General features: G+C 50.8%; 1 protein-coding gene across 2 annotated transcripts in view; it reads left to right on the forward strand.

Annotated features, from left to right (window-relative positions):
- Window positions 1-4,207, forward strand: part of ZDHHC7 (zinc finger, DHHC-type containing 7) — a 28,311-nt gene extending 24,104 nt beyond the window's left edge. For both annotated transcript variants that reach the window (XM_012730728.1, XM_012730727.1), the window contains exons 5-8: window positions 890-986; window positions 1,319-1,400; window positions 1,919-2,049; window positions 2,525-4,207. In XM_012730728.1, the coding sequence (XP_012586182.1) occupies window positions 890-986; window positions 1,319-1,400; window positions 1,919-2,049; window positions 2,525-2,698 (484 nt within the window). In that variant the 3' untranslated portion in view covers window positions 2,699-4,207. The remainder of the gene's footprint in view (window positions 1-889; window positions 987-1,318; window positions 1,401-1,918; window positions 2,050-2,524) is intronic.
- The last annotated feature ends 8,980 nt before the right edge of the window (window positions 4,208-13,187 follow it).

The raw sequence follows: 13,187 nt of genomic DNA on the forward strand, positions 1-13,187 counted from the left end.
GCACCTGAGTGTGCTCCTGCACCAGCCGTAGTGCTCGCAGGAGCCCCAGCCGCCCCAACTGCCACGGCCTCGCCTGTCCACCTCTTGGCCCAGCAGGGGCAGCACGTGCTGGGTTTGGGTGCCCTGCTCACGGGGGTGGAGCCCGGCGGTGCTGCACCAGGACGGTGGCGGGCGCCAGCGGCCTCCTGGAAGCGAGCGGGCAAGGGGCTGGTGTGCTGTCCGGCTCAGTGACGGTCTCGGCGCGCAGCCAGAGACAGTGGACAGACGCAGGTCTGCCCGGCGGCGCACCTGCCGGGGGCGTGTCCCCCGTGTGCATCTTCACTCCGCCTCACCTTTACCGGGTGCTCGTCTGTAAGATGTATATTATACTTTGAGAAATCTGTTCTTAAAAATGGGGACGCTTCTGAAGTTATAGAGGCCTGAACAGATAGAAACCCCACGAGGTCAGCCCAGAGGTGACAGGCCAGCGGCCACCACACCCATGGGGACCCGGCCGCCTTAAAGATGTGAGCCGGCTCAAGGACGGCTCCTGGCAGGTCACTCCAGTCTGGCATTGGGAATATTCTGGGCAAAAGGAAAGTGCAGCTGCGAAGTGACCTGGTGCAGGGCCCCGGGCATACACGCAGGCTGGGGCCACAGGGGGGCGAGATGGAATGTTTCTGACCCTGGGGGTGAAGCAGACTGAAGCCTGAGAGACCAGGCCCGGACGGACGGACGGACGGCGCGCCAGCCTCAGCACGCTTGGGTGGAGAAGGGCGCATGGTGCTGGCTTCCTCCTGTCGCGGCCTGTTGGCGCGTGCGAGCTCACCTTTCTCGGGCGTTGGCTCTGCTTGGTTGTATGTTATTTTCTCCAGACAGGAATACTGAAAGTCAAACTTCTTCCTTTCAGTATTTGCAAACGATGTATTCGGAAAATGGATCATCATTGCCCATGGGTGAACAACTGTGTGGGAGAGAAGAACCAGAGATTTTTTGTGCTCTTCACTGTGAGTAGAAGTGCGTGAGGACCCACGTAGTGCCGGCGTCCTCCCCTGGAAGCGGCCTGGGCAGGCCACTTCTCTGACGCCAGCCCAGCACCCTGCCACCTCCCCTGGCTGGAGGCCGCCCTCCCCGGTGCTCCTCAGGCCTCCGAGTCGCGTGGCTGCAGGATCTCGCTCAGGCGCCTGAGAACCTCCTTCCCCACTGTGGCCTTCCATAAATGTGTCGCCTAGCCCGGTGTGGTGCTGGGGCCGCCCTGCACTCGGGCCCCGTCCCCGCCAGCGCTGACGCGCGGGGCCTCACCCAGGCATGCGCGGCTGAGCCTCTGTCCCGCTTGCAGATGTACATCGCGCTGTCCTCCGTCCACGCGCTCGTCCTCTGTGCGCTCCAGTTCATCTCCTGCGTCCGAGGGCAGTGGACTGGTAAGTGCCACGGCGGGCGCCCTCCCGTGTGTGCTGTCGGGGAGAGAAGATTCGACTTTTCAGTTAGTGAGGAGATTCTCGTTTATTTTCGCGTTAACTGAATTGTGCTAGGAAGACCACAGGAAGTGCTCACACTGCCATTTGTAGGCAGTGACGCCATTACATGCGTGTTCTTCCCTCCCTCAGAATTTCTACTCAGTTCCATTTGTGCATTACAGGTTTCGGGGGTTGGGTGGAAATGACTGTTGCAGCCACCAGACCTGTGTGTTCTCTGGCTACATGCCATTTGCCATTCCAAGTGCTCGCCTCTCCATGAGTGAGCCCAGCAGGAGGGCAAGGCGGCCCCACCTGCCAGCCCTGGCTGGCCCCTCTCCTGCCTGTAGCTGCGTCTCGGCAGCGGCTCTCACCCACAAGCAGGGTCTCGGAGGGGCCTGGGCCTTCAGACTGCTCAGACAGGCCGGCCTCCTGCCACGGTGGGGTACACCGGCCCTGATGCCCAGTCACCCCTCTCTGTGCAGAGTGCAGTGACTTCTCACCGCCCATCACCGTGATCCTGCTGATTTTCCTGTGCCTTGAGGGGCTTCTGTTCTTCACGTTCACGGCAGTCATGTTTGGCACGCAGATCCACTCCATCTGCAACGATGAGACGGTACGCTGTGGGCAGCGGCATGCCCACTGCTGGCCGGGGCTGGTGTCCAGACGCCAGGGTGTCCAGGGAGCGGGCTGGGGCTGGCTCGGGCAGAGCTCTGCTCTGGCGTTGTTCCCTCTCCCTGCAGGGTGTGTTCGGGGGTCCAGGCAGATAGGCCTACTCCCAGGACCGGGCAGGGCTTCCCGCTTTCATGCCCTCGGCTTGAAGGTCCGGAGCAGGGGCCTGCTAAATGCTGGCGATAAACGAAGAGCAGGCCTGACCCGCATACCCGGGGGCAGCCCTGCCTGTCTGGAGCCTTTGCACAGGGAGGCTATGGGGGGCCGGGAAGGAGGGTCCGTTTTGCTGACCACCGAGCCTACGCGACCCTGGGACCCCTGGAAACAAACGGGCACCCCAGAGTATGGTGGGCGCCTCAGGCTCACCTGTCTGTCAGGAGCTCACCGCGGTGCCATCGCCACTTGCTTTCTGCTCCCAGGAAATTGAGAGACTCAAGAGTGAGAAGCCGACGTGGGAGCGGAGGCTTCGCTGGGAAGGGATGAAGTCTGTCTTTGGAGGACCCCCCTCACTCCTCTGGATGAACCCCTTTGTCGGCTTCCGGTTTAGGCGACTACCGTCGAGACCCAGAAGAGGCCCAGAGTTCTCCATTTGAGGCCCCTCATTGCTGGAACCTGTGAATGAACTTGTGTTATTTATTGGGGTCTAAAAGGGCGCCCACAGCTCTTCTGTGACCTCAGGGCAACGGGACCTGCACCCCACAGCAGCTTGCCAGGCCGAGCACCCCGCACCTGCAGCCAGCGTGCAGGCTTCCCAGACTAGCGGCTGGCTGCTGCGCTCCCGGGCTTCCCCGCCGCGCAGGGAGTTGTGGCCACCGGAGAAGTCGTCGTCCATTGGGCCTTTTGGTAGGACACTGCATTTTTTAATGAGTTGTGTGGAATGTTACAGGGTTATTAAAATCCTGTGTACTGAGCTGCTTTTTCAATCATGAAGAAAAGTCACCCGGTGAGAGAGAATCTTCCCTAGTGGGCTCAGGGCCTCCTGCTGACCTGTGGTCGGTCACTTGTGCCCTCAGCCCGAGGGCCGTTTACATATGGCTCCCCTGGGTCTCAGCAGGTGCTGGCCCTCCGCACTGAGCGAGCAGAGACTTGTGCACTGAAGGGGAAGCGGCTCTCCGGCCGTGGCCGCGCGCCGGTGTGCGTGGGCGCACGTGTCCCAGTCGGCAGCGGTGGAGCGACGTGACAGTTCACGGCCGCGTGCAGCCAGCAAGCTGGTGTTTAGCGCCCAATGTTTCAGGGAAGAGGGGAGAATGGCCGTGGGTCCCCCATGGGGTTTCCTATGAATGTATTGCATTTGGGAGGGTATCTAGATCCAAAGAACTGTCATCCCTACGTGGTCCTCCGTTGCCCTCCTGTTTTACTTTTATTTGCGATTCCACGCGCACGGGAAGCTGGTACTTTGTTCCAGCCACGTAAACCCGGAGCCCTGCGCAGGGTGCGTGCAGGGGCAGCCGCCGCGGCTGGATTGGTTTGGTGCCTGTCGCCCGCCCACGCACTGGCCCCAGGAGAGCCCCCGCGCGAGCTCACGTGATGCCAGAGAGCAAACAGCTCCCCTTCCGGGGGCTCGCCTTAAACTCGCCTGGCTTGCCCGTGGCGCGGGATGTCGAGGAGCGTCCAGCCACCCGCCTGTCCCGGGGACTGGTGCACTGGGCGACGCCTTTCTCGCCCCTGCGCGGGCCTGGTCTTGTTTTTAACTAGCCGTCCCCTTTCCTAATCAGGGCTTCCTACCATTGCTGATGCAAACCAGACGGGCCTACGAGACCCTGCCTGGGACTGGGCTGGGACGGCTGCAGCGGGCCAGTCACGCGGGAAGGCGGCGCAGTCGGGCATGTGGCAGCCAGGCGCCAGCCCCGGTGCCCAGGAAGTGGCTGCATCTCCAGAGACACTTCTGCATATTCATTTGCACATCCATTGTCTGGGGCAACGCTGGGGCTTCCAGGGGAGGCTTTTAATCATTACAGAATGACGAAGTGGTTGAATCCTGTGAGATTGGCAAGTATGTGCAGGCCAGGTGGACTGGACTTTCCAACCTCCTATTTCAATGTAACTTTTATATGAAATAAAGTCACCAATTGACAGTTGTCAGTTGATTAAGTGACACTGTTCACGGATTGTCTGTCTTTAGCGTCGGCTTTACCCTGATGGACACCGGCTCCCGCCTGTCACACATGGCCAGGTGGCCTGGCCACGGGGCCTGGGGCATCTGAGTGGACACCCCCTTGCACACGGCGCAGTCCCAGTCACTCCTGTCCTTTCTCAGTGCACTTTGAAATAGTTTAAGAAATGCCTCTTTGTTCCACAGTCTCTGGTACCCACCACCTAATGTCTTCAGCAGACTTGTGCAGCCCAAAGCGGGGGGACAAGGCTGACATCTCCCACACCGTGCCGGCTCCTGAACTGTGCTCAGCTGTGCACTGCTGCGGGATCCTCACCTCCGGGGTGCTGGCCCACTGGCGCCCACGCCTCGCAGAGCCCCACGGGTCCCGGGCCGTGGCCACACCCCCGAGGCTGGGGGCCTAGCCAGCAGGCTATCAGACCTGTGTTTGTGGCTCCACTGCTGCAGGGTTTGCTCTGTTACCTCTGCTGCCGATGTCAGACTGGCTCGTGACATTTGCATTAAAATGAAACTCTCAGTACCCACTGCAGCACGAGCTCCATCCCCGCCAGGGAGCTGACCCACAGGCAGCAGGCCTCTCCTGACCCGCCCACTGCTCCCCTGAGCAGTGTATTTCAGTCCATCTGCCTCTTCTGCTCCCCACTATCTCTGATGAATCCTCTCACCGGGCCTGTACCCCAGCTCATCTATATATAATCTTTACCAAAAAATGAAAATACCATCAAACAGGAAAGTGGCCAGGTCCGTCTTGCGCTGTGTGTGAGCTTGCTTTGGCCGCGAGCACAGTAAAAGCCTTCCAGGGTGAGCCTGCACCGGCCGGCTGCCCATAAACTGGAGTCCAAGTAGCATGCCAGGGCCCTCAACCGAGGACCACGGTCACCTCACACCCATCCGGTCTCCTCAGGGACGCGGCCGGGTTTGGGTCTGTGAGCGAACGAATGGGCGGCCTGGTGGGAAGAAACTCCACGCAGGGCACCCCTTGAGGTTCCAGAGATTTGTAAGCCTGGGATCCTGCCCCCACTCACAGGAATGGTGACACCCCTGTTTGTTACAGTTCAGCTTTTACATGATAAGGATCCCACTGTGAAAGCCAGGGCCGCCTGTGAATCTGAACGCCTGCTGGCTCTTCCCAGAGTTGAGACACCTTGTGGGGAGCTTCTAACCAGTGGGCCCACAGTGGGGTGGGCCAGAGGAGCAGTGGTCCCTGGATAGGCCCTGCGTCCTCAAAGGCCAGCACCCCTGCCTGGGAAGGGCCACAATGGAGCTGCCAGTTGCTGTGTGCACTAGGGGTGAGGGGACATGCCAGCCCCTGGCACCCTCACCCATACCACCTCATGAAGGGAGGGGACCTACTTCTTTGACCCTTAGAACAACACAGTCCCCCTTCTGGAAAGCTCTACCCTGTTCCCAGTCTTGGCCATGGGGATGCAGCCTGGGAGCAGGAGAGGCCTCCCCTCCAGGCCCAGCGGCCAGGGACCAGGGCCACACTGGAAACGCCCATGTGCCTGCCAGAGGGACAGCAGGGAGCAGGTCTTCCGTGGTCCTGCTGGGCAAGGCCAGATGTTGGTGTTGGGCAGGTGTACCAGGACCCCCGGGGTGCCCAGCACCCCAGCTCTCGCACTTCTCACTTCCTCACAGGTCCCGAGCTCCCTCCCGCCTCCGAGTTCAGGGAACATCTTGTCTTCCTGACTGGTCAGAACCATGGTGGCACCTGAGTGTACCTGGCCACCGCTTGTCCTCCCAGTCCCAGACAGCAACGCTGGGAGGACTGAACCACAGCCGGTGACATGACTCTTTGCCGCCGGGCTCGGGATGGCGGCTCTTACGGGCCACCTGGCATCACGTGCCTGTCGACCCAGGTTTCCTCAAATGCCGCTCCTCTGGGCCATCAGGCTCCTGACCAAGCCAGGCAGTAGAGGGAGAACAGGAAGTTGGCACAAAGGGTCCAGCACCCCCACGTCCCCCCCTTCCCTCATGCAGTATTTCTGAAAGCTGTGCACGCTCCAGAACAAAGTCGTTCAAATCCTTTTAGTCTCTCACACCCGGGACCTCTCCTCTAGCCATAAAACTTCTGAATTATCTCATGGGAGGCCAGCTAGGGTCTGGCTGTTTTGCTCAACAAAACTGGCCAAAACCCATGTCTGGGAGCCCAGCGCCTGCCAGCTAAGCAAGTGCAGCCACCAGCAGCCTCAGCCAGGGCGGATTCCCCTCGAGTCGCCTGCGCTCACCGTCCAGTGCTTCTCTTCTCACACGAGGCTTCCTCTCTAGCTCATCTACAGGCTCCTGCCCCAACTCTTTCCTGCGTGGGCATCAAGGACCTCAGCCTCCCTGGGGCCCACAGAGAAACTGGGAGTGCAGCAGTAGAAATGATTAATGTCACTAAACCAGGAGCTGCTTCCCCAGCTCCATGTTACAACTAGCCCTGCCCTGGCCAAGGCAGCCCCTGCCAGTCTGCCCGCCGCGTCTCCTTTAACTGACAAGCCTGCCCACTTAAAGCCCACACCTGGCCGGGTCTGCAGGGTCCCCTGGGCGAACTCACCAAGCGCTGCTCAGAGGGGAACTCTGCCAAGGACCCCATTCACGCACCCCAACATCACTCAAAATGACATAAGGAAAAGTAACTTCAAGACCCGTCTCACTAATAAGGACATTCAGAAACTACATAAAACTTAAAAAGTCACAGAATCAACCTTACTGGTTTCGAAAGTTGGTAGTGTTCTAAAATACTGTATGCCACCCAAATGAAATCTTGCCATTGTTACAATCACATCTTTAATATAGACATTTTCAAGTCTTTAGCCAGAAAAAAAAAAGAATAAAATATAGTCTTCAGCCATTGACAAAAGTTATTTTAGACCTGCCCACAACATGACAGAATAAAGATGTTGGAACCACCCTCTCCCTTTAAAACAATGATTAAGAACACAATATGTGTCACGGGGTGACCCAAGCGTGCTGCCCCCCCTCAGAGCCCCAGGACTTCGTTGGAGACCTTGACCTAAGACTGGCGGCCACTGAGGAAAATGACGGGAAGAAGCCACATGTGACTGGACTGGGTCAACCCCCAAGCCAGGATGGGGCAACCCAGGCCACTGAGAATCCCTGCAGAAATTCTTTTACCGGGATGGCGAGGACTCTGCAGGAAGCTGGGAGCCCTGCAGGAGCATCAAGAGTTCTCTCTCCAGGCCTCCAGGAAGAGATCGAAGAGCGGCCTGGCTGGATGCCATAAAAAACCCAACAGCAGAGAGAAAGGACTTGTGAGAGGGTCCAGGCACTGTTTGGAGAGTAAACCGACTGTGTGCAGATACTGCAGCCTGAAGGAGCGATGGGGGGGGAGGGGGAGGAGGCGGTAATTAGTCCCAGAGCACCGGCCTGGCAGTCCAGACCTAGCTCTCCCACGGGAGACTCCTACGTCACAGATCACAGCCTGGGCAGAAAAGCGTGACAGAGGCAGACTGAGAAGGTTGCACGGCCCAAGGATGGAATACAGCTTGCTGTGGAATGGGAGGAGGTAGAGATGACCAGATTCACTTCTCAAACTGAGCTAGAGTATTAAAGCTGTTGCCCTCATGTGCCCTCAGTGTGAACTGAGGCAAACTAAGAGAAACAAGCAAGACCAAATCTGCAGCACCCCAAATACACACACCCTACACACACACACACAGATATGCACACACACAGCAAATGAGGTAACACAGATGCCTGGGGAGTAAGGAACATCTGAACACAAGATATAAAAGCAAAACGGTAAGTCCTAGAACAAATACAAAGCATACAGATAGAGTAGAGCTATCAAAGACTTCAAAACAATATTAAAAATGCTAAATGAACTACTGGAAAGTAAAAGGCAGAGAGCAGGTGCAAAATCTTAGAAAGGAGACCCAGGAACAGAGACTTCTCCACCAAAGATACTGAATATATAGTAAAGATCACAAAAAGAGACTCAATGAAATGCAGACAAGTTTGGAAGCCTCCCCAAATAGAAATAAATTGACAGAATAAAGAATTTCAAATGTAGGCACTCATTTAAATGAAGAGAATCAAAACAAAGGAAAAATGAGCAAACTGAGAGATGTCAGACACAACTAGAAGAAGAAACTTAGGAGTAATCAGGATCCCAGAGACTACAGATAAACAGAAGCAGAAACCCTTTAAAAAAAAAAAAAAACAAAGAAAACTGAAAATCCCCCAACCCTAAAGAATTAATTAAAAATGGATGTCCAGCAACTACAAAATACAAACAGACATACCACTGACTGGGAAAAAATTTTTCATACAATACTAGTGGTAAAGGATTGATCACAAAGATACACAAAGAACTGATGAAACTCAAAAAAAGTAAACAACCCCCAAAAAAATGGACAGAAGAGCTAAAAAGACACTTCTCCAAAAAGGAAATGCAGATGGCCAAGAAGCATATGAAAAAATGTTCAACATCACTAGATGTTAATCACTTGATGTTAATAAGGGAAGTGCAAATTAAAACCACAATGAGATACCACCTCACCCCAGTGAGAATGGCACATCTTCAAACAACTAGCAACAACATATGTTGGCAAGGATGTGGAGAAAAAGGAACTCTCCTGCACTGCTGGTAGGAATGCAAACTAGTACAACCACTACGGAAAACTGTTTGGAGGTTCCTCAAACTGCTAAACATGGAGCTTCCCTAAGGCCCAGCAATCCCACTCCTAGGTATCTACCCAAAAGACACAAAAACACTGATTGAAAAAGATACCTGCACCCCAATGTTTATTGCTGCTTTATTCACAACTGGAAAGACATGGAAGCAGCCCAAATGCCCCAAAATGGATGACTGGATTAAAAAGATGTACATATATACAATGGAATATTACTCAGCTACCAAAAAAAGGAAACATGTCTTTTGCAGCAACAGGGATGAAGCTGGAAGGGATCATGCTTAGTGAAAAAAGCCAGAAAGAAAAGGAAAAATACCAGATGCTTTCTCTCATAGTAGGAATATAACAGAACAGGCGAGAAAATAATGATAATGATGAACAATCATATACCCAAGACGTTTTGTGGGGGTGGAGTGGGGAATGGGATCAAAAACAGTGGGGGGAGGGAAATGCACTGGAAAGTGGTGATGGCACACAGGTGGTTTGGTGATGGGAAGCCCACGGGTATTACAGCTGAGATGGAAAAAGGCACAAAATGATGTAAAAATAAACTATTATATTAAAGTTAAAAAAAAAAAAAAGGATGTCCAGGAAGCAGAGAGCACATGCAAACTGTCAAACAGAAAAAGGCCAAAACCCAGACATATCATTGTCAAACTACCCAAAACAATAAAGTTTTATATTTATTTAAAATAAATATATTTATTTATATTTATATGTTTATATGTATGTATAATATATATATAAAAGTGCAGCTCTTGCCCACCAGCACCTCAGCACACAGCACTTTGTGTGACATCAGGGACCCCCAACACCCCCTCTGAGGGTACCCCAACTCTAGGCCTAGTCATCGGCTCCTCAGGAGCACACAGAGACCCAATTGCAACCTTGCAGGACCTCCTTATGCATCATGGTCCCCCAAGCACACCAGAAGTGTGGCAATACCTCCCCTATCAGGGATATTCAAAAACCCTCAGCCATCCTGGCCATGAGAAACAGGCCCTGAGCCACCTCTCCTGGGCAAGGTGATGTCCCCACAACTCTGCCCCCTGACTCTGCTCCTTCCCCACCACCCAACCACCAGAAAGCTCAGGAGAGCTGAGGACAGCCCCTCAGCACTCCAGATCCTTCAAAACCCCAGTAGTGGAGGTTCCTGGTGGTGCAAGAGATTAAAGCGCTGCACTGTGAAGCTCTCCACAGCCACTGCAGCACCCCAGCAGGGAGCTGACCCACAGGGGCAGCCCACTCCTGTCCCACCCGCTGCTCCCCTCAGCACTGTTTCAGTCCACTTGCTTCCCACTCTGTCTATGGTGAATCCTCTCACCTCACAGTAATTCTGATCTGTACTTAATATGCATAAATCAGTATATCTGTTTGTTGGTTTTTTTTTTTTAAAGACCCCAGTAACTGGACCCACCACCAAGTAAACACCCAAAACAGTGTGGGACACACACAACACAATCAAAGCAAATAATGGGGAGAAGGAAAAATACAAATAGCTAAGGAAACCCTCAGGGGAAAATACACCACTGAGAGAAAAGTGAAACTCCAAATTCCAGAACCCAGAAGAATGCTTCTCCCTGTTAGATAACCAAGTAAAAAGTGCCCTAAGAAAGTTAAAGAACTCAAACAAAAGACAGAAAAATAAGACAGAGATAAATGAGAAAAGGGGAAGAATGTATGAGAAACATAATCTAACAGAGGTCAAGACTGAAACTTTAAGAAAACAGCCGAAATTTTCTGTGAAAAGCCATGAAAATAGAATAGACAATATGGATAACCAGTCAGTATTCTCAAAGATACAGACATGAAAATAAGAAAGAAAAGAGTTACAAAGGGAAAAGAATGAAGAAATACTCAAGAGTTACTGAGTCCACGAGAAAAGGAAACAAGCAAGAGTCACAGGAATCCCAGAAGGAGGAGACAAGGGAGCTGAAGATCTAAGGAAATAACTGAAGAAAACGTCCCAGACTTGGAAGAAGGAAATGAAAAGAGACATACAAGAAGCTAGAAGGGCGCCAAAGCACCATGAGGAAAGGAAAACCTCAGCAAGACAATATTAGAGAAGATTCCAAGAATTCCAAGAAAAAATAATGAAACTGACAAGGGGGTAGAAACAGATAACCCATAAGGGAAAACTAATCAGGTTCATAGCAGCTTTCTCTGGAGAAACACTACAGGGAAGAAGAAAATGGAATGATATATTCAAAACTCCAAGACGAAAAATGCCAGCCAAGAATACTTCACCCTACAAAGCTCTCATTCACCCAACAAAGCTCTCATTCTGATTTGAGGAAAAATTAAGGATTTTTCAGGCACACAAAATTTTCAGAAATTCACTACTACTACACCCTCCACTCCAAGAAAGATTACAAGAAACCTTAGAATCTAAGAAATCAGGGCCCTCCCTGGTGACGCAACAGGTTAAAACGCAGCACTGTAAACTGGCCACAGCCATTTCAGTGCAAATTCAAACTCGGGCCCTTGAGCTGACCCACATGGCTGGCAGACCTCTCCTGACCCGCCTGCTGCTCCCCTCAGCAGTGTACTTCATCGATCTGCCAGTTCTGCTCCCCACTCTGTCTCTGGTGAATGCTCTCACCGTCCCCACACCTCTGGCCTATACCCCACTTCTGTATGCACAAATAAATAAATCTTTAAAAATAATAATATGCTAATTCTTTTAAAAAAATACCTTGAGACAAATGATTATGAGTTCACAACCTTGCAGAGCATATGGGACATAGGAAAAGCAGGATTAAGAGGAAAGTATATAGCTATACAGGCTCATATCAAGAAACAAGGAAAAAGTCAAAGAAACAACCTAATTTCCCATCTGGAAGAACTAGAAAAAGAACAATAAAACCCACAATTCAGTAGAAGAAAGGAAATAATAATAAGCAAAGCCAGGAATAATTAAATAGAAATAAAAATATATAATCCAAAAGATCAATGAAACTAAGCTGGTTCTTTGAAAAAAATAAAATTGCCAGGCTCACAAACAGAGGAAGAAAACTCAAATAGGATCATAAATGAAAGAGGAGAAATTAGAACAGATATAGCAGAAATCCAAAGGATAACTAGAGATGACTATAGACAAGTTCTACAGTCTAGACAAGAAGGACAAATTCTTAGAATTACACAATCACCCAAAGCTGAATAAAGAAAATACAGAAGACTTGAACAAATCAATTACAAATAGTAAAACTGAAACAATCACCAAAAACCTCCCTACAAACCAGAGCCCAGAACCAGAAGATTTCACAAGTGGGTTCTGCCAAGCATTCAAGGATGAACTAATACCAAAGCTGCAGTTGCTTTCAAAAAATTGTGAAAGATGGGACACCATAAAATACATTTAACAAAGCCAACATCACACTAATACCGAAACCAAGCAAAGACAACATACAAAAAGAAAATTATAGACCAACCTCCTTAATGAACGTGGATGCTGAAATCCCCAGTAAAATACTGGCAAACCAAATCCAACAATGCATCAAAAGGATGAGGCACAAGACCAAGCAGGTTCTCTGCCAGAAGAACAGCTCAACATCCAAAGGTCAATTAGCATGACTCACCACATCAACAAAAAGAAAAGCCATATGATCATATCAGTAGATGCCGAGGAAGCGTTTGAAAAAGTTCATGATATGTGGCCCTTGAAAAACTTGGGATAAAAGGAACATATGTTAACATAATAAAACCCTATATGACAAACCCCAGCTAAAATCATTCTCAGTGGTGGAAAACTGAAAGGCTCCCCATTAAGATCTGGAAAAAGACAAGGATGTCCACTCTACCCAATACATCTCAATATGACACTCGAAGAGCTAGCTACTTAACTAGGCAATAGAAAGACATAAAAGGAGCCCAAATCAGAAATAAAGAGATTACCATTGTTATATATGATATATATGTGTGTGTGTGTGTGTGTGTGTGTGTGTGAGAACCCTAAAAAAACCAAGGAAAATTTAATGAAAATAAACCAGTTTAGTAAAGTCATAGTTTACAAAAAAAAAAAATTAGTAGCCTTCCTATATGCCAAAAAAAAAAAAACAAAACAAAACCAAAGTCTGAAGAGGAATAAATTAAGAAATCCATGCCATTTGCAATTATACTTAAAACAAAGAAAATCAAAACCTGATGATAAACCTAACAAAGGAGGTGAAAAACCTGTACAAGGAAAGTATAAAACATCATTAAAAGAAATAGAAGAAAACACAAAGAAAGACATTCCCTACTCATGAGTTGGAAGATTAACTTATCAAAATGACCATCCTACCAAAGCAATTTACAGATTCAAAACAGTTCCAATAAAAATCTCAATGG

Source organism: Condylura cristata, unplaced genomic scaffold, assembly GCF_000260355.1.
Source record: "Condylura cristata isolate star-nosed mole 26May11 unplaced genomic scaffold, ConCri1.0 scaffold00028, whole genome shotgun sequence".
Classification (NCBI taxonomy): domain Eukaryota; kingdom Metazoa; phylum Chordata; class Mammalia; order Eulipotyphla; family Talpidae; genus Condylura; species Condylura cristata.